This window comes from Morus notabilis, unplaced genomic scaffold, assembly GCF_000414095.1.
Source record: "Morus notabilis unplaced genomic scaffold, ASM41409v2 Scaffold241, whole genome shotgun sequence".
Taxonomy (NCBI): Eukaryota; Viridiplantae; Streptophyta; class Magnoliopsida; order Rosales; family Moraceae; genus Morus; species Morus notabilis.
Genome location: NW_010358037.1, coordinates 459,838 through 482,671, shown reverse-complemented (window position 1 = coordinate 482,671; position 22,834 = coordinate 459,838). Strand labels below are relative to the sequence as shown.

Sequence of the window (22,834 nt, the reverse complement as noted above, 5' to 3'; positions counted from 1 at the left end):
GGGGGGAAAATAGCAAAAACGGTTGAAATTGGATGAATGAATGCTTTGTCAAACCTTGTAGACACTAGCAAAATAAATGTGACTAACAAAAATTGATATTATAAAAAAAAGGAAAAATGGATGACAATAATTCCTCTCGACAGTTGTATAAAAGACCTAGAATCGCGGCTTATCTCTTCAACAATGTGAAAATAAAATAAGGAAAGAAGCTGTAAATTTTTACGCATTTTAGTTTTTTTAATTCCTTTTTTGATAACTTGAGTTTTTTGTTAAGTTATTTACGATAATACCCTCCTCATATAGGTCAAATAAGTGACACGTGGCGATTTTCATTACTCATTCTAACAGAAACGGAAAACTTATTAACGAACTAAAATTCAAAGAGAACAAACATTAACTTTTAAAATTCAAGAAGAAAAGTGTTAAAATGGTCATAATTTATAGGGAAATTTTTAAAATTAATCCATGATTTTTCATTTTCGACTAGTTACAATTAAAACATGGTTGTTTGGAATTGAGAATTCTACCATTAAAAAAAAAACAGAGAATTCGACATGCACATTTCTTTGCAACTTTACCTCAAACATTAATGCTTAAAATACAACACTCGGAGCGACGCATAAATTATGAAGCTATAATCTTGCCGTCTAAAGGAGCTCGTCAGTTCTATAACCAGGAAAAATAAAAATAAAAAAGAAACTTAAAACTAAAACTCATAATATAAATATCAAAATTTCTCTCCCTAACTTCCACATCACTACACGGAAATTCCAGAAGATATGCAGAGCTTTGAATCCACTCCACCACTAACAATGCTGTCGCCTTTCCACCAGTCAGCACAAAGTACCTAAATGATAAAAATAACAATCATAAGCATAAAAGAAAACAACACTTGGCTAAGACTGAGAAAATATTATTCTTTTTTTTTTTTTTAACCTTGTCTTCATGTGAACCAATGACGGATAGAGGCCACTGAAAAAGAAAACATTCATTAGTAAACAGCTGCAGCGGCAATGCTAGAGAAAGTGCAAAAATCACAGTAGGCGAACAACGAGAGTACAATACCGCAGTTCTCAGATCCCACAGCATAAGTTTTCCGTCGTAGGATGCAGAAAGCAAATGGAACCATGATTTATTGTGCCACTTGCAAGCCGAAATCCAAGAAGTGTGAGATGAAAATTGAAAGACAGGAGCAGAAGTTCCTGCAAGAGTAAGAATTTTCGGTTCATATCCGAAGTGTGCCAGTAACTTAACACATGAATATGTTAGACCCCTACTGAAGCAAGTTTACACTAGGAGGGGCAAAACGGGAAGAAAACACAGAGTTAGGGGCTTAAGGGAAAATATTGAAAGTGGCTAGGAGGGGGCTGACGTGGAGGGGGCTATTCTGGGAGTAATTTGAATGGGGGAAGGCCAGCAGGTTTAGGTGTTGAGTATTTTCCATCGTCTGAGTGTTGAGAGTGTTGCCGGAACGGCTGGGAGTGCCGGATTGCTCGAAATCTCCGATCTATCCTTTATATTTCAGTGTAATTTGGTGTTTTTGGTTGATTAGATTAATAAAATTCCCTCTGATTACTCTCATTTACTTGCTGTTTCTGGTGTGTGTGAGTGTGGTATTGGTGTTTGGTTGATTTTCTGAGTTAGGTTCCTAACAGAATATGTATGAGTGCTTTGTCAAAAGAATGAACTTTGTTAATTAGATTAGAGATTATATGCTTGGCTCATTTTACAGACCTGGTTTTCGAGGGTCCCATATCCGAAGAATGGGGTCAGAACCACCAGCAGCAATCAGCGTAGAACTTTCACCTCCAATATCAATGCAGTTGAGAGCTTTCCCACAGTTCTATCAACCAAAGAAATTGTTACATCAAATAACTCCACAAGTTTAAGCGTTTACTTAGAATTTGAGCAGAAAAAAAAAGCTAGAAAAAGAATTTTTGTTCATATTGTTGCAGTAATCTGTACAACACCAGTAAACATCTTCCTTGTTCTGAGACACTGCTAAAAAAGGCAGAATATTTAGACTTACTATGTTCAGCAAATCTTTGCTTGTCTCAACATCCCACCTTCTAATTGAATGGTCCATTGATGCAGAGTAGATTGTTTCACGTTGTAACCACTTTACAGAGGACACACATTGTGTGTGGCCAACTAGTGTCGAAACAGCTTCACCCTGAATTTAATAAGAGATTCTTATTCGTAAGAAGTCAACTAGGAAGGGATACAAATCATTCTGCTAACATCCTAAGGCCAGAAAGGATCTAGCAATAGAAAAATTAAAGTAAAAAACAGACATAAATAGACTTTAGAACGAATTTGAAAAACAAAAAGTAAATAAATGATACGGAAATCACAGAATTACAGAAGCTAACCTGAGATAGAAAGTGATAAATGAATAAAAAATACAACAATTAAAAAGTTTTGTGGAGTCCGGTGAAAAGAAAGAAAGTCACCAGATTTTTTTTCTTTATTTTTTATTCTATTTTGTTTTTTCTTTTGTTTTTAAAATCATGTCACAGCAGTATCCCTGAAAGGATTCGTTGATCCCTTGTATCCCTCAAGTAACACTAATAAATTATTTCACTGTAACACTACATTTAACAAATAGAAAGTAAACTGGCGTCACCTGAAAAAAGAGTAACTAAAATGACTTTTTCCTCCGCAAAGGGACTAGCACTCAAATTCACCGACATACAAAGATAAATAAAGTACCTCCAACTGAGATTCCTCAGCTCGATCATTCACCCTTTTCTTCTTAACTGACACGAGGTCACCTTCTGTATTAGTCTCATTTGACTCCCACAAACTAATTGTGCAATCCCAACCACCTGAGCAAACCTATACACATGTAATGCGAAAAGGGATAGAGCGGATAATCAGAATCTCTACTTCAGAGGTCAATTGACTACTATAGATACAAGGAAATGGACTATACCATGTCACCAGAAGTCTGAGCAGAAACACTCTGAACAGATGCTTTATGTCCACGCAAAAGTTTGAATGGCCTTATCTTCAAAGGATTCTTCACACGCTCTTCTGCACTGAACTTTATTAAGAAAAAAAGATGGAATGCATAAGACTAGCCAAGACATCAAGTGAACATTGTTAAAACAATATTTGATTCCAATTACCTTCCACAGCCTTACGGTCTGATCTTTTGAAGCAGTGGCAACGGTAACCCTTTCTTCCCCTGCACAACAACAAAGCTTATTCCAAAGTATAGAAGTATAGCCATAAATACGTTTCTTAAATATATATATATATATATAAAGCTTTGCAACAGCATCTTTTCTTAAAGAAAAATGATGCTGTATTTTAAAATAAACCAACTGTAAGATATGAATTTTCCTTTTGGTACCAAACGGTCAGATATGGGTGGACATGAGTGTCATGTTGTTAGTAAGTTAACATGATCAAGCTCATAAATAATTGTCACATAAAAGAAACAAACCTAAGTTTTGATTCTTAGACACTTTAAAAGGTCCAAAGATTGACTGTGATATATTTCATTTTCTCCATTACTCGACTAGAAAAACAATCACACATTTGCTAACTTCGAAACAACACTACGCACTCAAGTCGAAAATGGGGGGGGGGGGTCAAAGAAAGCAATGTCATCATGAACAGGTCATTTAAAGCTCAGAACCAAATGAAAATAACAAGAGCAAGCAAGCCAATTGACACATAAAACCACATAGATAATTTTCTTCTTTTTCTCGGGAAAAAAAAAACAAAACAAGAAAAAGAAGGAAGGGGTTTGTAAACTTTATTTTACTGAAAATAGTCCAAAGACCAAAAGTTTTTATCGTTACTGCACCTTCTGGATTGACGATACTAACAGAAGTAATTGCACCACTATGTCCTTCCAGTATATGCGTACACACTCCAGCAGATTTCCACACCCTAAAGACGATTAAATGAAGAAAAATAAATAAACTGAAAATAACAAGCTCCTCTTTATGAACAAATATCAATTCAAACGCAAAAATGAACACCGAAAGACTATGAAATACAAAGGTAAGTATGTTATTAACAATTACCTTCCAAAATTATCATAACATCCTGTCAAAATGAACCTGCCATACATTAAAAACTAAAGCCTTAAAACACACAAAATAAAACATTATTCCTTCCAATCAAGACAACAAAAAACGAAAACAAAAACACATATCCTACTATTTAACATTTTTTGTCAAAGGTAAAATAGTAATCAAACTTCTCATGGGCTTACCGAGGACTAGAACCATCAACTGCACTAACCCAGTCATCATGTAAAGAAGGTTGTTCTTCTTTCCGAGGAACCACGGCTTTTATGTATTCAATTTCCAATACTTTCTCCTGTGATACGCCATAAAACATTAGTAGATATTAACACTAAAATGAGAAAAGAATCTACAATGCAGCTAGTTAGTTCAAATTTATCAAACTAGTTTTTTTTCGGAATCAGAATCAGAAAAATAATTAAGGAAACTGAATTCGAAAGAGACGAAAGTACCGCCGATATGCCCTTGGCGAGAAGGAACTGCTCGAGCGACATCCGAACGAGTTCTCCATCGATCAGAAAATCGAACGGTTCGGGCTCCCAATCAGGATTTCCTGGTCAGAAGCGGAAATCAAAGGTAGAAATCCTCAAAATTAGGCATTCCAATTCAAAAACTCATCCATTTCAGGGCGACCGAAGAAGAGAACAATGGCGAAACCGAAAAGCGTACCAGCTTGGAGAAGATTGTTGACGATGGTGGAGAGGCCTAAGCGGGTGAGACTGGAGGGAATGGCGATGGAAGTAGCAGGGGCTTTGAGAGGAGGATCGAGCTTCGTGACGAAACGCGCTTGGATTCTTCGAGAAGTCTCGTCCGCATCTCCATTGACGTCCATCTCTTTCCGTTTCCTTGGATTAAAAAGAACGACCAGTACTGCGTGAGAAATGAATTTGGCAGTGAAGAAGAAGCAGGAGAAGGAAGCTAGGGTTTTGGGGGAGGGTTAAGACGGGGGTTTAGCGCAAAAAACAAAAAAAACAAAAAAAACAAAAACAAAAACAAAAAACAAAAAAAATAAAAGATATGGTTGGAATTGGTTCCAAAACGTTTTTATTTTTTGTATGAAAATAAAAATGAAAACGTTTTTATTTTTATTTTAGAATCATTTCTGAAAATGCATTTGATAGTTTTATTCAATTTAAAAAAAATTGAAATTGTGTTTGGTGGTTTAATTTTTAAAAATATGTAATAATATTTAAATTAATAATATATTAAATAAATAATAACCCTTAGTTAATAATTATATAAAAAAAATACCCTTAGTTAATACAATCTAAACCCTAATTTGTTGTCACTCTCAATGCGCTTCTCTCTCTCATTTCATCTCGTCGCTCTCTCTCTACCCTCCCTGTCTTCGTCACACTTTCTCTGGTTTCCTCTCTCTTCGTCGTGTCGTGGCTAAAGAAGGCACGCGATCTGACTGGATATCCGGGTAGATCCGGTGCCGTTCATCTCGCTCGTCTCAGATTGAGGACGCTGTGGAGAGCCGGTGCCATTGGTGGATCTCGCCGAGTTCGAGATCCGTGAGGATCGACGTTCAATCCTTCACCGGCGTCAACCGTGGATTCTGCGAGATCTCCCTCCTCTCTTCTCTTTCTGCCCCCTTTCTCTATTGTCGCCATGTCTGGACAAGACGTTGTCGCTACGACGGACGCAATCATCGTCATCATTCGCTTCGTCACCATGAGATCGCGGCGGATCCAAGATCTCAGATCCTAGCTCATTTGTGTTCTCTCTTGCTCATCCCTTGCCGCCATGGATGCAGCTCTGCGTCTAGTTCCGGTTCCATGCGGTGAGAGCATCGGATTTGGGTTTGCTAGATTTTTCCTTGAGTCAAACAAAGTCATGCGTGTTCTAGGTCGATCTGTTGCCAATGAGATCAAATCTGGCCTTTATAGTCTCAGAAGTTTGGAAATGAAAACAAGAAAAATGAAAACGGAAAAAATTCATTTTTAGAAAGATGAGAAAAAAAGAGAAAATGAAAACGGGTGTTTTCAGTTTTGATTTTAGAAAATTTTACACCAAACGCGTTTTCTTACGCGTTTTCAATTTTTTTCTCGAAAATTGTGAAAAATAAAAACGAGACCAGAAACAAACAGGCCCAAAAACAAAGGCAAAAAAATCAGCACAAATTGCCTTTTTTTTAAGGATATTTTTAACAAATGGTTGAGGTTTTGTAAAATTATAAAAATAACCATTTTTATTAACTTAATGGTCAATCATTGATTGATTCAATGGTTAATTACTGATTGAGTTAGAGGTCAATTGTGATTGATTCTAATTTATTAATCAATATTAGTTAATAATTAATCAAAATTAATTAATAATTAACTAATTTTAATAAACACATTACATGTTTATTAAGTAATTGACTGTGGTCCATGAGTCAATTATTGTAAATAAAACGACCATTTTTGTAAAATAAAAAAAAAAATCAGCCATTTATGAGAAGTGGTTAAAAAAGGCCATCTAACACAATTTCTAAAAAAAAAAAAAACAAACTAAACAAAATAAAATGCGGGAATTCCTAATGGCGTGATTTGTTGGGTTGGACCAAACACTTTCTGGCGCATGTGGGTTTTTGGCCCATGTAAATAATTATAAAATTCAAAAATTAAGAGAAAAATATCAGAAAAAATTCCAAAATTTACCTTTAAGAACATGTTTACTTTATATATAAAAAAAAAAGTGAAAAGTGATTCCCTAACAATTACTAACAATTTATTATAATTTAATTTCAATGTGTGTCATGAACGGTTTTCTTACGAATAGACACTGATTAAGTACAAATGTTGTTAATAATTTTAAGATTAGAATGAAACAATTTTTCTGTTAGTTCTCTTTGGTAATGACATTCATGCATTTTTGGTGGAGCAACTATTCTGATGGAATGACTATTAATTGTAAGCAAGAGAGAATATTATCATTTCACTTCATCATATTAAACGTCACCTTAATTATAAATAGCTTTTATGTTTTCAGGATATATGGTTTAGTGAATAGGGGCAATGCAACTTCCATAAATAAATAAATAAATGTATAGAGAATTAGAAGGACAAATAATCCTTTTAAAAAAAATTACTGTAAAAAGGAACATAAAAACAAATAATTTGGCTTATTATGATCTAGAGGCTTTTCTAAGAAAGTAATTGGAGGCTGATTGTGTAGCAATAGACGGCAGTACAGAAATTGAATTTCAAACCGCGAATCAACTTGAATTTATGATGAGGATTGAGGAGTGCTTGGATTGTAGGAAAAATAATTGCTGCTGACCTTGATCAGCAATTGACCATTTTCCCATGGCCCTATAACCTTAGTTTGATGAAGATTGCCCAAGAAAGCTCCAACACATTCCATGTAGTTCCTGATGTGTTTAACCCAATGATCATGATTTTGCAAAGTCCATATGTCAATGTTAAGGGCTGAACAGTCAACGAGACCCAATGACCCTCCAAGATCAACCAAGTGGTACGAAAGACGGCGATGATGAGCGGCGGAAAAAAGAGACGGAGACAAAGAAATCAAGTCATGAAATTCCTCCTTGCCAATATGAAAAGCAACAATCTTTTGCGATCGAAATCTTGGATGTCAGATTGAATGCCAACTCTACAAGGCGTTTTGCCCCAATAAAGAACTCCACCTATAAATAAAGGCATTCCACAAATTCCAAATATAGGACGAGAATGGATGTTTTTAATAGCTCTCTACGATAATGAGACGACGGTGATAATTTTAGGTCTTCTCTAATTGATCTAAACATATATATCTCAGTTTTTATCCCAATCCGGACCACACGATTGTATTTACATTTAAAAGGATGAAATACACATACGACTTTATACCTGTAAAAAGGGTAAAATAAAATGAGTTTCATGTGATTTAAATATAAATTTAAATTTAAATTTATAGGGACGTTAAACCACACTTACAATACCTTTTTGTAGCACTGTCAAATCTCAACCCATACATCCTATACCCTGCTATCACTGAGCGTGAAAATTCATCAGCATAAGGAGAATCTGGCAACTGTATAGCCTCTTGTCTAAAAGGATTGGTCAAATATACTCATATTCGTATGAATTGTGCCTCTTTTATTAATGCAAAAAATAAGCCCTTTGCAAGAATTCTCAATAAAATACTCCTTTGATTTGGAAAACCTGGAAAATAAATCGGAATTATGAATCACCAAAAACTTTCCATCTTCTTTCCTCGTTATGGTTGGATTAACATGGGTGGATGAGGTATAATCAAGAAGTAGAAGTTTTGGTCTATTAATACGTGATTCTCTGAAGAGAAACCCTAATAAGTCCCAGGGGCGCGATTTGTTGGGCTGGGCCGCTGGAACAGACCCTTTCTGGCCCATGTAAATTTTCAGCTATAATTACAAAATTCAAAAAAAAGGAAAAGCCAACACTTGGCCCATGCAGGTCTCGAACCTGCGACCTTCGCGTTATTAGCACGACGCTCTAACCAACTGAGCTAATAGGCCGTTGATGAAAGCTTGGCTACCGTTTATTTTCTAGCAAAAACAAAATGTTCCATTTTTTTATTTTTATTTTAAATTATTATTGAGGATGAAATTTTGGATTTTTGTATAGTGTCATCACACACATCTTTGTAATTGTGGAGTTGGGTATTTTTTTTGGCTGAATGTGGAGTTTGGGTGGGCCTCGTTTACTTCACGGATTTGAGTTTTTAATTCGAGTTGTTATGTGATATTTTTTTAGAGCTTTTCACTGTAGCAGAAAAAGTGAGATGTGATATTTTCTGAGAATTTTTTACTGTAGAAACTTAAAATTAAAAATTCGAATCGGTGAAATGAACGAGACCCTAATAGACTAGTACCAATAGGAATCTCAGTACATCAACGAATCAGACGTATTAATTTTCTATGATGTATCCGATTATACTTTTTTTGATCCAATATTGTTTTCTCTTTTTGGAACAACTTTCTATCAAGTGTATATATTATTGTCCTAGTCCTAATAAGTAATAACAAGATGGAAAATGGTTATTAGGCGGAATATGTGCTGTTTTAAGACGGTTGCCACTTGCCACCCGTTGACCTCAACATTTTATAGCATTGCGCAATATTTAATTTATATCTTTCCTTGTGTGTCGAAGGATGTGTATAACGTGTAGGGTTAATTTCATCTGTGTTTTTAAATGTTAAGAGTTATTCTCATTTTATCTTTTAAAAAAATTTCATTTTTTAAATTTTAAATTATAGTTTAACCTCAATAAATAAATGTTCGATAAATTAATAATTTCGATTAAATAACAAAATCTCTCAATCTCGACTTGAGCTAATGTACTAAATTAATAAAGAGAAAATTCTAAGTTTAACAACTGTTTTTTCCAACTCTATTATTTATGTTACTACATAAAATTTTAATGTTATTACGAAAAATAACCTACAAGTTATAAAAAGATAACCTGCAGATTACAAAAAATAAAAACGTAACATACAGGTTATGAAAAATAACATGCATGTTACGAAAGATAACCTATAGATTATGAAAATATAACTTACAAATTATTAGTGGCATGAGATAAATTTACAACAGTTGTAGAAATAAAATAGTATTACTTTAATGAAACATTTTTTGTTTTCTCTCATTAATAATCTCACAAAATGTATAAGATAATAATTTTTTCTCAAATCCTTTAGGGCCTAATAAAAATATAAATCAATAATTAATAAATAACTTATAAAAAATACAAAAATAACATATAAAATAAAAAAATAACATATAAAAAAACATCATATTAAGGAGTTTTTTTCTTCTAGGTATTAAATTTGAAAAATACGTACATTAATTTTATGTCCATGTATGTACTTATTAACATTTTATGTACAATATACTTACATTAATTTTTGGGCTTCTTTGTACATATGTATATAACATTTACATAAATTACATAAATTATGAGCGCTTGATTTTAAAAAATGCATACTTTTTTATTTATTTACAAAAATTCTACTATTATAAGAACAAAGACTTACATCATGAAAAAAAAGGAAATAAATATGTAAACAACCTCCGTACAAGTCAAATAAAAATTAAAACACCCAAAGTCAATCTCTGTATACATTTAACGAGGAAGGAAAAAATTTGCATTTAATGAAACGTAAATGTTCTAAAGGAAGGGAAATTTTTTTTATTGGGAAAATTTTAAACCACAGATAGCTTTTTAAACATCAGTGGCTATTTCAAATTAATAAAAAAAAAAAAAAAAGAGATATACGCTACATACTAATTACCATAGAAAAATTACTTTCATTACAATAAACTCGAAATACAAAATTTAAAGAAAGGTTAATTATATTTTCATTAATTAATTGAGTGCTAGTATTATGTTCATGATTATAATTCCTTCAAATTAAATTTTAATAATGAGATCACTATGAAAAAAAAAATATAACAAATTATTATGAAATAGAAATAAATGATAAAAAAAAGGAACAGAAAAAAAATCAACATACACGAAAAAATAACAAAATGCGAAATTATTTCATTAAAGCAATTGATTGTTTGTAATCAATTATTTGATTTATTTCTATTATGGTATTTGAATTTAAGAGTTCTATTTTTCTTTTATAGATTTCAGAATCAATACTTTTTTTCCTTAAAAATATGTTTCTTTTTTTCAGATTTTTTGTTTATTTTATCTTTATTTTTCTTCGTAATGACATTTTCATTATTATAATAAAATTACTTATTTTGTAAATTCGTGTGTTCTTGCATATTTATTATTTAAAAGTTTTTATATGTTTCATAAGGTTATAATCATTAAAGTAATGCAATTCGTATTTGATTCGACTTGAGTCCTCACAAACTTTATATTAGAGTTGAAATAAAATTATCGTATTTGATTCGACTCGAGTCCTCGCAAACTTTATATTAGAGTTGAGATAAAATTGTTATGGTACGTTGGCTCTTGTCAGGCAACTCTATAGCCTCTTGCCTAAAAGGATTTATCAAACACACTCTACTCAAAAAAATTGCGCAGGCTTTATTCAAGCAAAAGTGAATCCCCTTGCAAGAATTCCCAACGAAATACTCGTTAGATTTGGAGAACTTGGAAAATAAATCGGAATTATGAATCACCAAAAGCTTTCCATCTTCTTTCCACGTTATGGGATCAACATGGGTGGATGAAGTATAATCAAGAAGTAGAAGTTTTTGGGCGAGTTTGGTAGTGTTATAAATTTTTTTAAAAATTACTTTTAACTGTACTGAAAGAAAAAACAGTTGTTATAAAAAGCAGTTGAGTGTTTAGTAAGTTGTAATTATACAAGTGTTGCTGGTTTCAAAAGCAGTGTAATATCATTTGGTAAATTGTGAGGTTTAATTGATGTGGACAGTTAAGATGACTGTAATTAATAATCTTAAATTAATATATAAAGTAATTAATAATTGATAATTATTTAGCAAATAAAAATTTATATATTAATAATATAATAATAAAAGATGAATTATCATTAATGAGTAAATTAGTAATTAAACTATATATATAATAAATTAATATGATAAATAATTAAAAATAGTATTTAGTAATTAATTATAAGTAATTACTATGTTAGTAACGTACTCATATTTATTAGATTATAAGTAATTAATTAGTGTATTAAGAAAAATAATTAGTATATACATAATTTATTAATATTCCTTTTACTACTTAAATTATTAACTTTTAGTTACATAATTAAATAATTAGTTAATTAATTACTAATGTTTATTTAATAATCTATTAGTTAATTAATTCCTTTTACTCAAAATGTAAATTTTTAAAAAATTTTGGGGTCAAATGTAATTTTTCAAAAATTTTATGGTCAAAATATAATTTGTCATAAGTTTTGGAGTCAAAATTTAATTTTTCAAAAATTTTGGTCTTAAAGTTTAATTTTTCAAGAAATGGGGGGTCAAAATGCAATTTTAAAAAATATAAACTTCCTTATTTTTAAACAATTAGGTCATGTTTGGTAGCTTGCATTGTATTGTATAACGTGTATTGTATTGTATTGTGTTATCATAATACAATACAGTGTTTGGTGTCATGACGTATTGTATAAAGGAAATTTAATAATTTGGGGTCAAAATATAATTTTTGAAAAAAATTTGGAGTCTAAATATAAATTTTCAAAAGTTTTACGGTCACAATGTAATTTTGTAAAAGTTTTGAGGTCAAAATGTAATATTTAAAAATATAAATTTGCATTGTGTCACCTCTATTTTTCACCAATTATAGGCTCCGACATGACCCTATATCGGCTTAATCCCGACCCCTAGTCGTGCCAACCCCGATATGAATTATCGATCTACTATAAAATCATACAATACAATATGTCAAAAATGAGCCGTATTCAATAATACGACATAGACTGTATTAATTTACCATCCGTATTAGTTTATACAAATATGATGGTCACATCAAATATTGTATTATTATACAATACGGTGCTCTAATACGGTCAAACAAACATACCCTTATAGGTTACAATATGACCACGTGTCTGCCCGACCCCGACCCTCAGTCGTGCCAAATCCCAAAGTGGATCACAGACTCACTATAAAATAATATAGTACAATACACAAAAAATGAGCCGTACTATATGATATAAAAAATACCGCATTAATTTATCATCCGTATTATACAATACAACGATCATATCAAACATCGTATTGTAATAAAATAATACAACATGATATTGTTATACAGGCAAACAAACATACCCACACATGTTTTGGAATTTCTATTGTAGCTCCGGTACAATTAGGCATGTAAGTCGGCCGGGTAGGATCGACCTTGGGCCTGAAATTGGGTTGAGCCGCAATGTGCGGGCTGAGAAAGATTTGGGCCGCAACACTTCTTTAAGGCAACAAACCCATAACCCTTCAGATTACCTCGGGTAGGCTCGGGGTGACCGAGTTGGTTGTATTGGGCCTTGACGTTGGGGTTCTTGCAATTAAGGCCATTATCATTGGCCAAAGAAAAACGTTGGGATTGGGCCTGAGTTGTGTGTGTCCGAAAATAGCCGTGATCAAAGAAAACGTTAGAATTGGGTCAAAGAAAACATTAAATTTAGGGCTAATTTATTTTTCTGTGCTGATAAACTCAGCCAGGTAAGGGCAATATCAGGTTTCTTGAATCTGCCCCGTAACTCTACTCGCACTTTGCAGGTTGGGCATTATTGCTACCGCAAAAAAAAAAATCCTATTATTTTTAGGTAAGTAGAATTGGCTCAGACGAGTTTGGTTTGAATTCTTACACCCCTAAGTACAGTACATGTTTTGGAGTTTCTATATCCTAATCCTAATCTCATCTTAATCTTAACTATATTAAAAGAGTAGAAAAAAGCTCCAGTATTCACTCCTTAGTCGTACTATACGCACCGTGTTGGTGCTTAGCCACTTTTTTCCTCCCTTTTTTTTTTCTTTCCTTTCTTTTTATCATGCGTTTATATAAATATATATATATATATATATATATATTACTTTTCTTTTTTTTCCCTTCTAACTCTATTTACTGTAGTCTTGTACCCTTAACAGCACTTGAATCTTATTTTTTTTTAACTCAATTGATTTCGTGCTTTATCTTTTTTTCTTCTTTTTTTAAACTCTATTTTGTCGACCGTAGTAATTACATATGGTGTTCTACTTTTTTTTTTTTGCCTTTCTTCTTTTTAGCTCTTATGTGTATCGTAATCTTTTATTTTTGATACTCTCCTAACACTTTCCTTTATGTTCCTCTTTTATTTTCACTCGATTTGAACACTATCACTCTTTCTCATAGATTTCTTAAATATCCAATCTCAATTTTCTTATCATAATAATCTCTTTTGTAACTTTGGTTAATTATGACTAATATTGTGGTTAGTTTCTTTCATTACTTCCATGATCAAATGTTTGTGTGCGTGAGTATGTGTCTTTATTTCATTTAAAAAAAAAAAACTTATTTTTTCATTACTTTTTGTTCCTTACTTTCTCACTCTCTCTGTTTTTTTTTTTTAATTCCATTCTTTATCTTTTATTTTATTTATTTCTATTTTAACTTTCTTTTTTAACCCCATGTCCACAAATATCTCATACAAACGGTCTTTTACCTTTTCTTTTCCGCTTTTATTTTTTTCTTTCTTTCTTTTTGGTTCCATGTATCTATCATAGTCACTTACACTAATATTCTCCTAATTTTTCCTTTTTTGTTTCTCTTTTACTCTCCTACCTCTCTTAGATCACTTAAACCTTAATATAAACTTTCTCATCAAAATAATCTCCTTACTTGTGCCCTTTTTTTTTAATTTTTTTATCATATAAGTTAGCAATTTAATTATATAAAATTTTCACTTAAACTATTATTTATAAACTCTTCTTATACTTTTTATCATATAAGTGACTTTTTTTTTTTTTTGAAGGTTACTGACTAGTTTTTAGTAGCAGTAAATTTGCTTTCTTTTTTTTTGAAGTTGTAATTGTAAATTTGCTTTCTCAAGGCAAATATCTAGGAAAAAGTCCCTTTATAAGTAGTTGGAAGGAGTTCGTTAAATCCGTGAGGGTCACGGCCCACTTCTCAATTTGACTAATCTGCCCTCGAAACATTTGTAAAAGCCCATAAAACAAAACTATTTTATTATATATTCAAAGTAAAAAACAAAATGGAGATTAGTCAAAAAAAGTACACAATATTTTATTATATATTCAAAGTAAAAAGAGAAATTTGCAATCCCAAGCTCAAAAGCGCCTTTTCCAATCAACTTTGTACGCAATCTTATAAATGCCTCACTCTCCGCGCCACTTCATTTCCATCTTCTCTCTTCTGTACGGCATCCATGGCCACAAGAATCATGATTTCATTTCCAGTTCCACCCACTTAGATGACAGCTAACTCAGATTACGTATTGTAAACCACGGATTTAGTAATCAGGTTTGTTTTTTAGTTCTACTTATCTTCATTCAAATTTCTAAGCTTCTTCTTTATCGAATTTATTATTATTATTTTTTGCTGGGTGCTGTAGATAATTAGTAAGTACTTCTTTATTATTTGGTTTCATTGTTATTAATGTTCGAGCTTTGATGATTGTCTTAACAGGAAGAAATGGGCTCCACTTTACTGACCCAGATGGCATTTGGGATTCTTCCTTCCAATGCCGTAGTTTCTCCAGGTGCTATTGGCAAACGGGTTTTGAATTTATATACGGGTCGGATTATCGTTTGCTCTAAAGCTGCTTCAAAGAGAAAAAAGTGCGTAAAAAACATTGCTTAAATTGCCCATTCTTTGAATTCCTGTGTTGATGACTTGATTCCCGTGTTTGAATTTGTTTTTTCTATTTATGGTTAAAAAAAATTGATGTTTGTCGTTTGTAAGTGAAGTTTTCATGATCATGATGAAAGTGTAATTACTGCAGGAAAATTTCATGTAAAGACCAGGTGATTTCTAGATCAAGAAGTAGAATTTTCTCGAGTGTGGTATGGATTTTCTCACCTCTACGGCTCTCCTTAGGACTTTATGTTCCTTTAATGCTTATGGATTTTTACAGTCATCAAAGCTTATAAAGTAATCGTTTAATGTAACTTTAATTCATAGAGGTCAAACTCAAATTCAAAGAAATATATTGTTGCAAAGGAGATGAAGCTTAAATTTCATCTGATTGGGCATGATTTATTTGTCTTCCAAATTCCAAAAGGATGAGAAAGTGAGTGATAAGTGGTTATGGGTTTTGATTCTGATGGCAGGGTGATTCCAATGACGCTGTCACTGACTTGGTCGATGATGGTTATTTGTCGGGTGGAAGTGAAGTACTGGGGACAGGAGAAGAAGATGAACTAATGAAAGCTAGACAAGCTCTCTCCGAGGCCAGAGCTAAGCAAGAAGCCATTCAGAAGGAGAGAGATCAGTTGATTGAAGAGTTGGCCCGTTCAGAGGCGAAACAAAAGGAATACATTGATACCATATTACATGACAAGGAACTGGTTGTTTCAGAACTTGAGGCAGCTAAGTCATTGTTCCACCAAAAGCTGCAGGAGTCGGTCGATGAGAAGTTCTCACTGGAGTCTAAGTTGGTCCTCGCCAAACAAGATGCTGTTGAACTTGCAGTGCAAGTAGAGAAGTTTGCAGAGATAGCTTTTCAGCAGGCTACTTCTCACATACTAGAAGATGCTCAGCTCAGGGTTTCGGCTGCTGAAACTTCTGCGGCCGAAGCAGCCTATCAGATAGAAAAGCAAATCAAGGATGCCACTGAAGGTACTATTTCGTCGATTGTGGAGCAGTCGAAAGACGCCATAAACAAGGCCCTTGATGTAGCAGAAAAGGCTGGTGATTATGCAACAAAAGCAGTGTCAGCTTTTGGTGGCGGAATAAACCCAGTTGAGGAGATTGTTTCTGTTCAGTCTGAAAATATGAAGTTAAAGCGTATTGTGAATGATTTAGAATCTCAGTTATTGCTTATAAGAAGCGAGGTTGATAAGTTGAAATTGGAGATGGAACAGGTTCGCGAGCAAGCGAATGCGTCTGAGATTCGTGCCAACAATGCTGAGAAAGAATTAGTAGAATTTCAGGAAGCAAACAGGAAAAAGGCCCTCCAGCAGGAGGAGGAAATCAAGTCACTGCTGGAGAAAATGAAGAAAGATGCCTTGGAAAGAAAGAAGGCTGCTACAAAAGCGTTTAAGGCCGAGTTGGAAAGCATCAAGGCTGCTATTGAAGCAGCAAAAGAAACAGCTAGTTCCAGAGATACTGCCTATCTAAGGAGATGTGAAGCTCTCCAGCGATCATTGAAGGCATCTGAAGATGCTTTGAAAATGTGGAGACAAAGAGCAAATCTTGCAGAGTCGTTGTTAGTGAAGGAAAGTCCACTAGTTGAAGGGGATAAAGATTCCATCTATGTTGTTAATGGTGGAAGGATAGACCTTTTAACTGATGATGATTCACAGAAGTGGAAACTTCTAAGCAACGGTCCTCGTAGAGAGATACCGCAATGGAGAGCACGGAGGATACGCACTATCCGTCCAAAGTTTCCTCCAAGAAAGATTGATGTAGCTGAAGCGTTGACTTCGGATTTCAGAACTTTGGATTTGCCTAAACCTGATAAGGTGTGGTCCATTGCTGAAGAAAAGCTGAAAGACGGGGATACGCTTATCGAGCAGGTCATGGAGAAAGAAACAATAGAGAAGAAGCGCAAGGCTCTTGAGCGTGCTCTTCAGCGAAAGACCATACAGTGGCAGAGGACACCAGAACATACGAAATTAGGTAAGTTTTCTTGTGTCATCAAAGTGTTTCTTATTCTTCTTATTCTTCTTCTTCTTCTTTCTCTTTTTTCGAATAAATATTCTTTTTTCTCCTAATTTATCGATCTGAAACAAAGCCTGTATTTACATGTAATTTTGACATGCACTTCAATGCAGAACCAGGAACTGGAACCGGGCGAGAGATTGTGGTGAGTACCTAATTGATACTCATTATAGATAAATGTAGATGGATATTCGGATTGCTTTTATCATGTTTATTGATATGAAGTATGTGCCTAGGCTCTTTTGATTAAAGTTGCAACTTATAGATGTTTTATGTTGCATTAAAATTGTGATTATTCAATATTTGATTTCTCTGGAAATGAAATGGGTTATGTTGTTACATGATAATTTTGAAGTAAATGAGAATTAAGATTGCTTCTTGTATGCAGAAGTGTACTAGAATTTATGAGATTACTTCTTGCTATCAATGTTTTTAAGTTTGGTCAAGGTGCATCCCGAATGAGAATGTTGTTTCTGCTGCCATCACGATACTGTCAAGATTACTTGAATTTATAGTTTTCTCTTTCCTGCCTTTTAAGCTGTACTTTTTACTGTGTGGAATTCTTGTATGTCTAATTTTCTACAATGCATCTTGTCTGATGAGTACTCTTTTCCGCGTGAAGTTTCAAGCTTTCAACTGGGAAAGCTGGAGAAGGCAGTGGTACTTGGAGCTGGCTGCTAAAGCTGCTGATTTATCCCAGTCTGGGGCAACAGCAGTTTGGTTTCCACCACCAACGAAATCTGTAGCTGCTCAAGGTTTTTCTCACTTGATTGTTAAAGTCCTACTGGCCTTTGATGATTGTCTAAACTCCATCTTATGAATTTTTTAATTGTTTCTTTTTTACGCGCATAGATATTGCTTTTCTATTGGTTTCAAATGCCTTTTAGTTTTACGTGTTTTGTTAAACTAATTAGAATTAGTTAAGGACTTAGAAAGACTCATTGTAGTGTTCAATTATCTAATGAAATGCAGGTTATATGCCTACTGATCTTTACAATTTGAACTCGGAATATGGTACTGAGGAAGAACTGAAATACTGCATTGAGGAAATGCATTCTCACCACATTCTGGTATGTGTGAAATATTTATTTGAAAGGATGAGTCTTGCAAGTTGAACCTAATACATGTTTGGTTCCTTAAAATTTGAGCTCTACCTATGTTTCCCATGAATATAGGCCTTAGGCGATGTTGTACTGAATCATCGATGTGCGGAAAAACAGGTAAACTCTCTTTCTCATTGAACTTCATGCTAGTTCATTGGTGACAATGAAATTACCACAGAAGAAACACCTTTGAGATTGCAACATTTATCACATCTTGCAAGGTTCAAATAATGTAGTTGGTTAATTGGAATATAATTTTAGATTCCATTTCAGAGCGCTGTGGTGATGCCTGTTGATGAAATTTACCTATTGCTGATTTCAGAGTCCAAATGGTGTTTGGAACATTTTTGGTGGCAAGCTTGCTTGGGGGCCTGAAGCAATTGTTTGTGATGATCCAAATTATCAGGGTCGCGGAAATCCTTCAAGCGGTACCGTGGTCCCTTTCTATTTATTTATTCATTGCTGGAGTACAAATACTTGACAAGAAATAGCTGCTTATAACTGGTAGATTCTCATGATAAGATTATCTAATTGCATATCGTTCCCAACCTCATGCCTTGTTCTATGAGCATAAAAGGAATAAGTCCAACAAATTAATAGAACAGTGATATGAACATGTTATATGACTTATCTTGAATGGATGATTATGAATTCATATCCTTCAGCTAGAATCCTGTAGCTGATCTGCTCGTGGAAACCTTTTAATTGCAAGTTCCAACGTATTAACTCTACTTCCTATTTGTCTGTTGTTGAACACGAAAGCGTTATTATTGTTATAGAGAGTAGGTGGCAAAGTAAAGCCTTCCTTCTTACTCATCTCTGCTCTTAATGCTGTGCATAGGTGATATATTCCATGCAGCACCAAACATTGATCATTCGCAGGATTTTGTAAGAAGAGATATAAAAGAGTGGTTAAATTGGCTTCGAAATGATATTGGTTTTGATGGGTGGCGCCTCGACTTTGTAAGGTTATGCATTTCTCTAGTTTCTCAGCCTCTAACATTTATGTCTTCAAACACTTGCTGCTGTCAATTTCAGTTCTTTCCCCTTATAAGCATGAATTATAAATGGGAAATTGAGAATATAAGTTTGGTGGAAAAGAATGTAAGCTTCTGTTGGATCATCAGAGGCCATTCACTAAAAACTAAAAGCTTCTGTTTGCTATGTATATGTTCGTCATTCATACATTCTAATTGTACTTACTACAAATAAATACTCTTATTTACATTAGGATTTTCTGATATCAAATACTAGTTACATTATCATATAATAAAGAAAAGAGGCTGATATGTATTTGAACGAAAAAAATAAAATTGTTTTTTAGACCCTTCCATAGGGGAATCACGATCCTTGATTCAGCATATCGCAGTGTGATATTTGGGAAACTTTTGAATACATTTATTTACTCTGCATATCTGTTTCTATTACTAAATCATAGTGGAAAAATTGCTGTCTTCCATGTTGTTCACAGAGGCTTCTCGGGTACATATGTAAAGGAATATATAGAAGCTTCAAATCCCGCCTTTGCTATTGGAGAATATTGGGACAGTTTAACTTATGAACATGGTAACTTGTGTTACAATCAAGGTAAGTAAGGCCTGTGGGTCAATACTAGTGGCATTAATTCCTATCTTTGCTCAGTGTTGCAATACCCACATGCATACTCCTACTGAATCTGCCTAGTTTCATGTCTCAGAAAATGCACTGTTTATTTGTCTGCAAACTGGTCAAGGTGTAGAGTAAAATATTTCGGAGATATCATGCTTGATGTTTATCTACGGTATAGATGTCATGAAGATTTTTTTGCTACCCAAAAGAAGTTCATATCCGGATCTTGCGCTAGCAATTTATATTTTGACACAAATCATTTCTTCAAATTATGCTCTAGGACGACTTCGGAAAAAAAAAAATAACGGTCTAGGATAATTATGGCAAGGGATCCGGGATACTGTTATTTATGATCCGGGATACTGTTAGTTGCTCTATACGTGCATGGTTTATTCCTAGGAGGCTTGAAAAGACCTTTTAACTTCATAAATGGACTCCTTTCTTATTTTACTAGTTTCCTGTCAATTTTTAGCTCTCCCCACAAAAAATGTGGAGTCTTACATATTTGACTCGTGATAGAATTGTTGTTGTCGTACCTTGAAATTGCTTAAATTCTAGATGCTCATCGGCAAAGGATAGTGAATTGGATCAACGCCACAGATGGTACGTCTTCAGCATTCGATGTGACAACCAAGGTAATCTTTATGTTTTCTTAGTATTTTCACATGAATAAGACTAAGAGAATAAATTTCATAACTTTTAGGTCTTCTTTATTGAGTTTCCCAGATAATCCCTCTCCTGTTTTTAATCTTTTTACAGAGAAATCTCTCTTGAAGATTTTTTTTTTTCGATCCACGATTTTGAGGTATTGCACTTATGCAGGGAATACTCCACTCTGCTCTGCATAACGAGTACTGGAGGTTGATTGATCCTCAAGGCAAGCCGACCGGAGTTATGGGATGGTGGCCTTCTCGCGCTGTTACATTTTTAGAGAACCATGATACAGGATCAACACAGGTCTCTCTCCTCAAACACCCAGACAAAGAACACACATGCACATTGGAAGAATTATTTGTATTATAATTCACCAAATTTTGCATTGCTTACTATAGCATTATCGTACAATTCATGCAAATAAATCATTCTTTCTATCCGACAGTCATGTCTCAATGGTGGTTAGGAAGTTCCATATTATCTCTTTCTCTCTCTGTCCTTGATAAGCGACACTATAAGAGTTTTGAGTTATAACTCATTCATAAGTGATCTGTTTAAACTTAAGTTGAAAACTGATGAAGCTTAGAGAAGGAAATGGACTAAATTAATCTGTTTGATTCCAGGGTCATTGGCCATTTCCGCGAGATAAGCTTGCACAGGGATATGCCTATATCTTGACCCATCCTGGAACAGTAAGTTCTTAATCCTTCAGTTGCGATATTGCTTCTTAGGTGTTCCATGAAAACCCCACATGTGGTTGAGACTAACTAATGGATCCAAGGGATATGTATTTTTTGACAAATGGATTCACTATTGAAAATTTTACATAATGATTTGTGCCAAGCCAAGCTTAAATTCCCTATTTCCTTTTGCAGCCAGTGATATTCTATGACCATTTCTATGATTTTGGCATCCGCGACATCATTACCGAGCTTATCGAGGCTCGGAGAAGGGCCGGGATCCATTGCAGGAGCTCTATGAAGATATACCATGCAAACAAGGAAGGTTATGTTGCACAGATTGGTGACACCCTGGTGATGAAGCTAGGGCATTTTGATTGGAATCCCTCCAAGGAAAATAATCTAGATGGGAGCTGGCAGAAGTTCGTTGATAAGGGATCAGATTATCAGTTGTGGTTAAGACAATAGTTTGGGAGGTATATAAGCAAAGATGAGACCTTCACCTTCTTTGCTAAGCGTACCATAATACATATTGGCTTCATCTCTGGTTAATAATGGACATCATTTGCAAGTGGGGAAACTGCAATATGATGCAAAATCTTCTTGTTTTACTATTACCAAACAGGGGGAAAATATAAAAATCCATGCATTCTTCAACATGTACGGAGTATCCGCATCAAAACACCAAAATGCATCAGTTGCGGTGACTTTGCAGGATATTACATCAAAACGAACAAGGATATTTACATATTTATACCCTGTATTTTATGTTATACTTTCCATTTTTAATCTTATTAAATGTATACTTTTAAATTATAATTAATATATAAATCTATACCTTTTTGGGATAAAAACCTGATTTTGTCATGTGAATTTACGAAATTAACCTTAAATTGGGGTTTGTACAATGAGACACATCCTAGTTGCCAAATAGATAGTTTTGTGTATTGGCTGAAGGAAAAAAAAAAAAAAAAAGAGAGAAAAACTTGCTAAAAACCTCAAAACGCAAGTAACTTTCAATACAGGCCGTTTAATTCATTAATTTGAATTAAGATGTGATTTTATATGATAATTTTTTACTGTAATAAAAAAATTAAATGTAATTAATTTAAAAAAAATTTACTGTAATAAAATTTAAATCGATAAAATAAATGGACTTGTTGTCCCAACTTCACATGGATGCAAGCACTAGCCGAGATGGAGTGGCGACTTCGAACACTGGTGGCCAAGTCTTTGCGGAGAATATAACCCAACCAACCCCAAAGTCAACAAACTCAAGAGGAGAACTTGGGAGGCAGTGACTTTTCGGCCTTTTGACTGCTATTGCAGTAAATTTGCTTTTTGGATTATGTACACGAGGATTTAAAGTGTCCATCACGTGTGTATATGCCTCATGCTTTTACTGTGTTGTAAATGAGGAGTTTGAACTGTTATTATGGTTGTATATGCCCCATCTTTTTGTTTT

General features: G+C 33.8%; 2 protein-coding genes and 1 non-coding gene across 3 annotated transcripts; 1 reads left to right on the top strand and 2 right to left on the bottom strand.

The window, feature by feature from the left end:
• Window positions 1-512: 512 nt before the first annotated feature.
• LOC21403886 (ribosome biogenesis protein WDR12 homolog) lies at window positions 513-4,972 on the bottom strand. The gene is made up of 13 exons (XM_010091324.2): window positions 4,713-4,972; window positions 4,496-4,596; window positions 4,232-4,338; window positions 4,041-4,076; window positions 3,818-3,903; window positions 3,132-3,190; window positions 2,936-3,046; window positions 2,713-2,838; window positions 2,030-2,173; window positions 1,735-1,843; window positions 1,066-1,202; window positions 937-972; window positions 513-847 (listed from the first exon to the last, which is right to left on the bottom strand). Exons 1-13 carry the CDS (start codon window positions 4,873-4,875, stop codon window positions 758-760), a joined length of 1,305 nt encoding a protein of 434 aa, XP_010089626.1. The 5' UTR covers window positions 4,876-4,972; the 3' UTR covers window positions 513-757.
• Window positions 4,973-8,452: 3,480 nt separating this feature from the next.
• On the bottom strand, window positions 8,453-8,526 carry TRNAI-AAU. The gene has a single exon. It is a non-coding gene; the product is annotated as a tRNA-Ile (tRNA).
• Window positions 8,527-14,781: 6,255 nt separating this feature from the next.
• Window positions 14,782-22,121, top strand: LOC21403885. Its single transcript, XM_024161124.1, has 15 exons — window positions 14,782-14,963; window positions 15,129-15,280; window positions 15,445-15,505; window positions 15,773-17,282; window positions 17,438-17,469; window positions 17,947-18,079; window positions 18,297-18,394; window positions 18,500-18,544; window positions 18,750-18,855; window positions 19,269-19,395; window positions 19,899-20,014; window positions 20,594-20,670; window positions 20,858-20,992; window positions 21,313-21,381; window positions 21,565-22,121. Exons 2-15 carry the CDS (start codon window positions 15,135-15,137, stop codon window positions 21,835-21,837), a joined length of 2,928 nt encoding a protein of 975 aa, XP_024016892.1. The 5' UTR covers window positions 14,782-14,963; window positions 15,129-15,134; the 3' UTR covers window positions 21,838-22,121.
• Window positions 22,122-22,834: the final 713 nt, after the last annotated feature.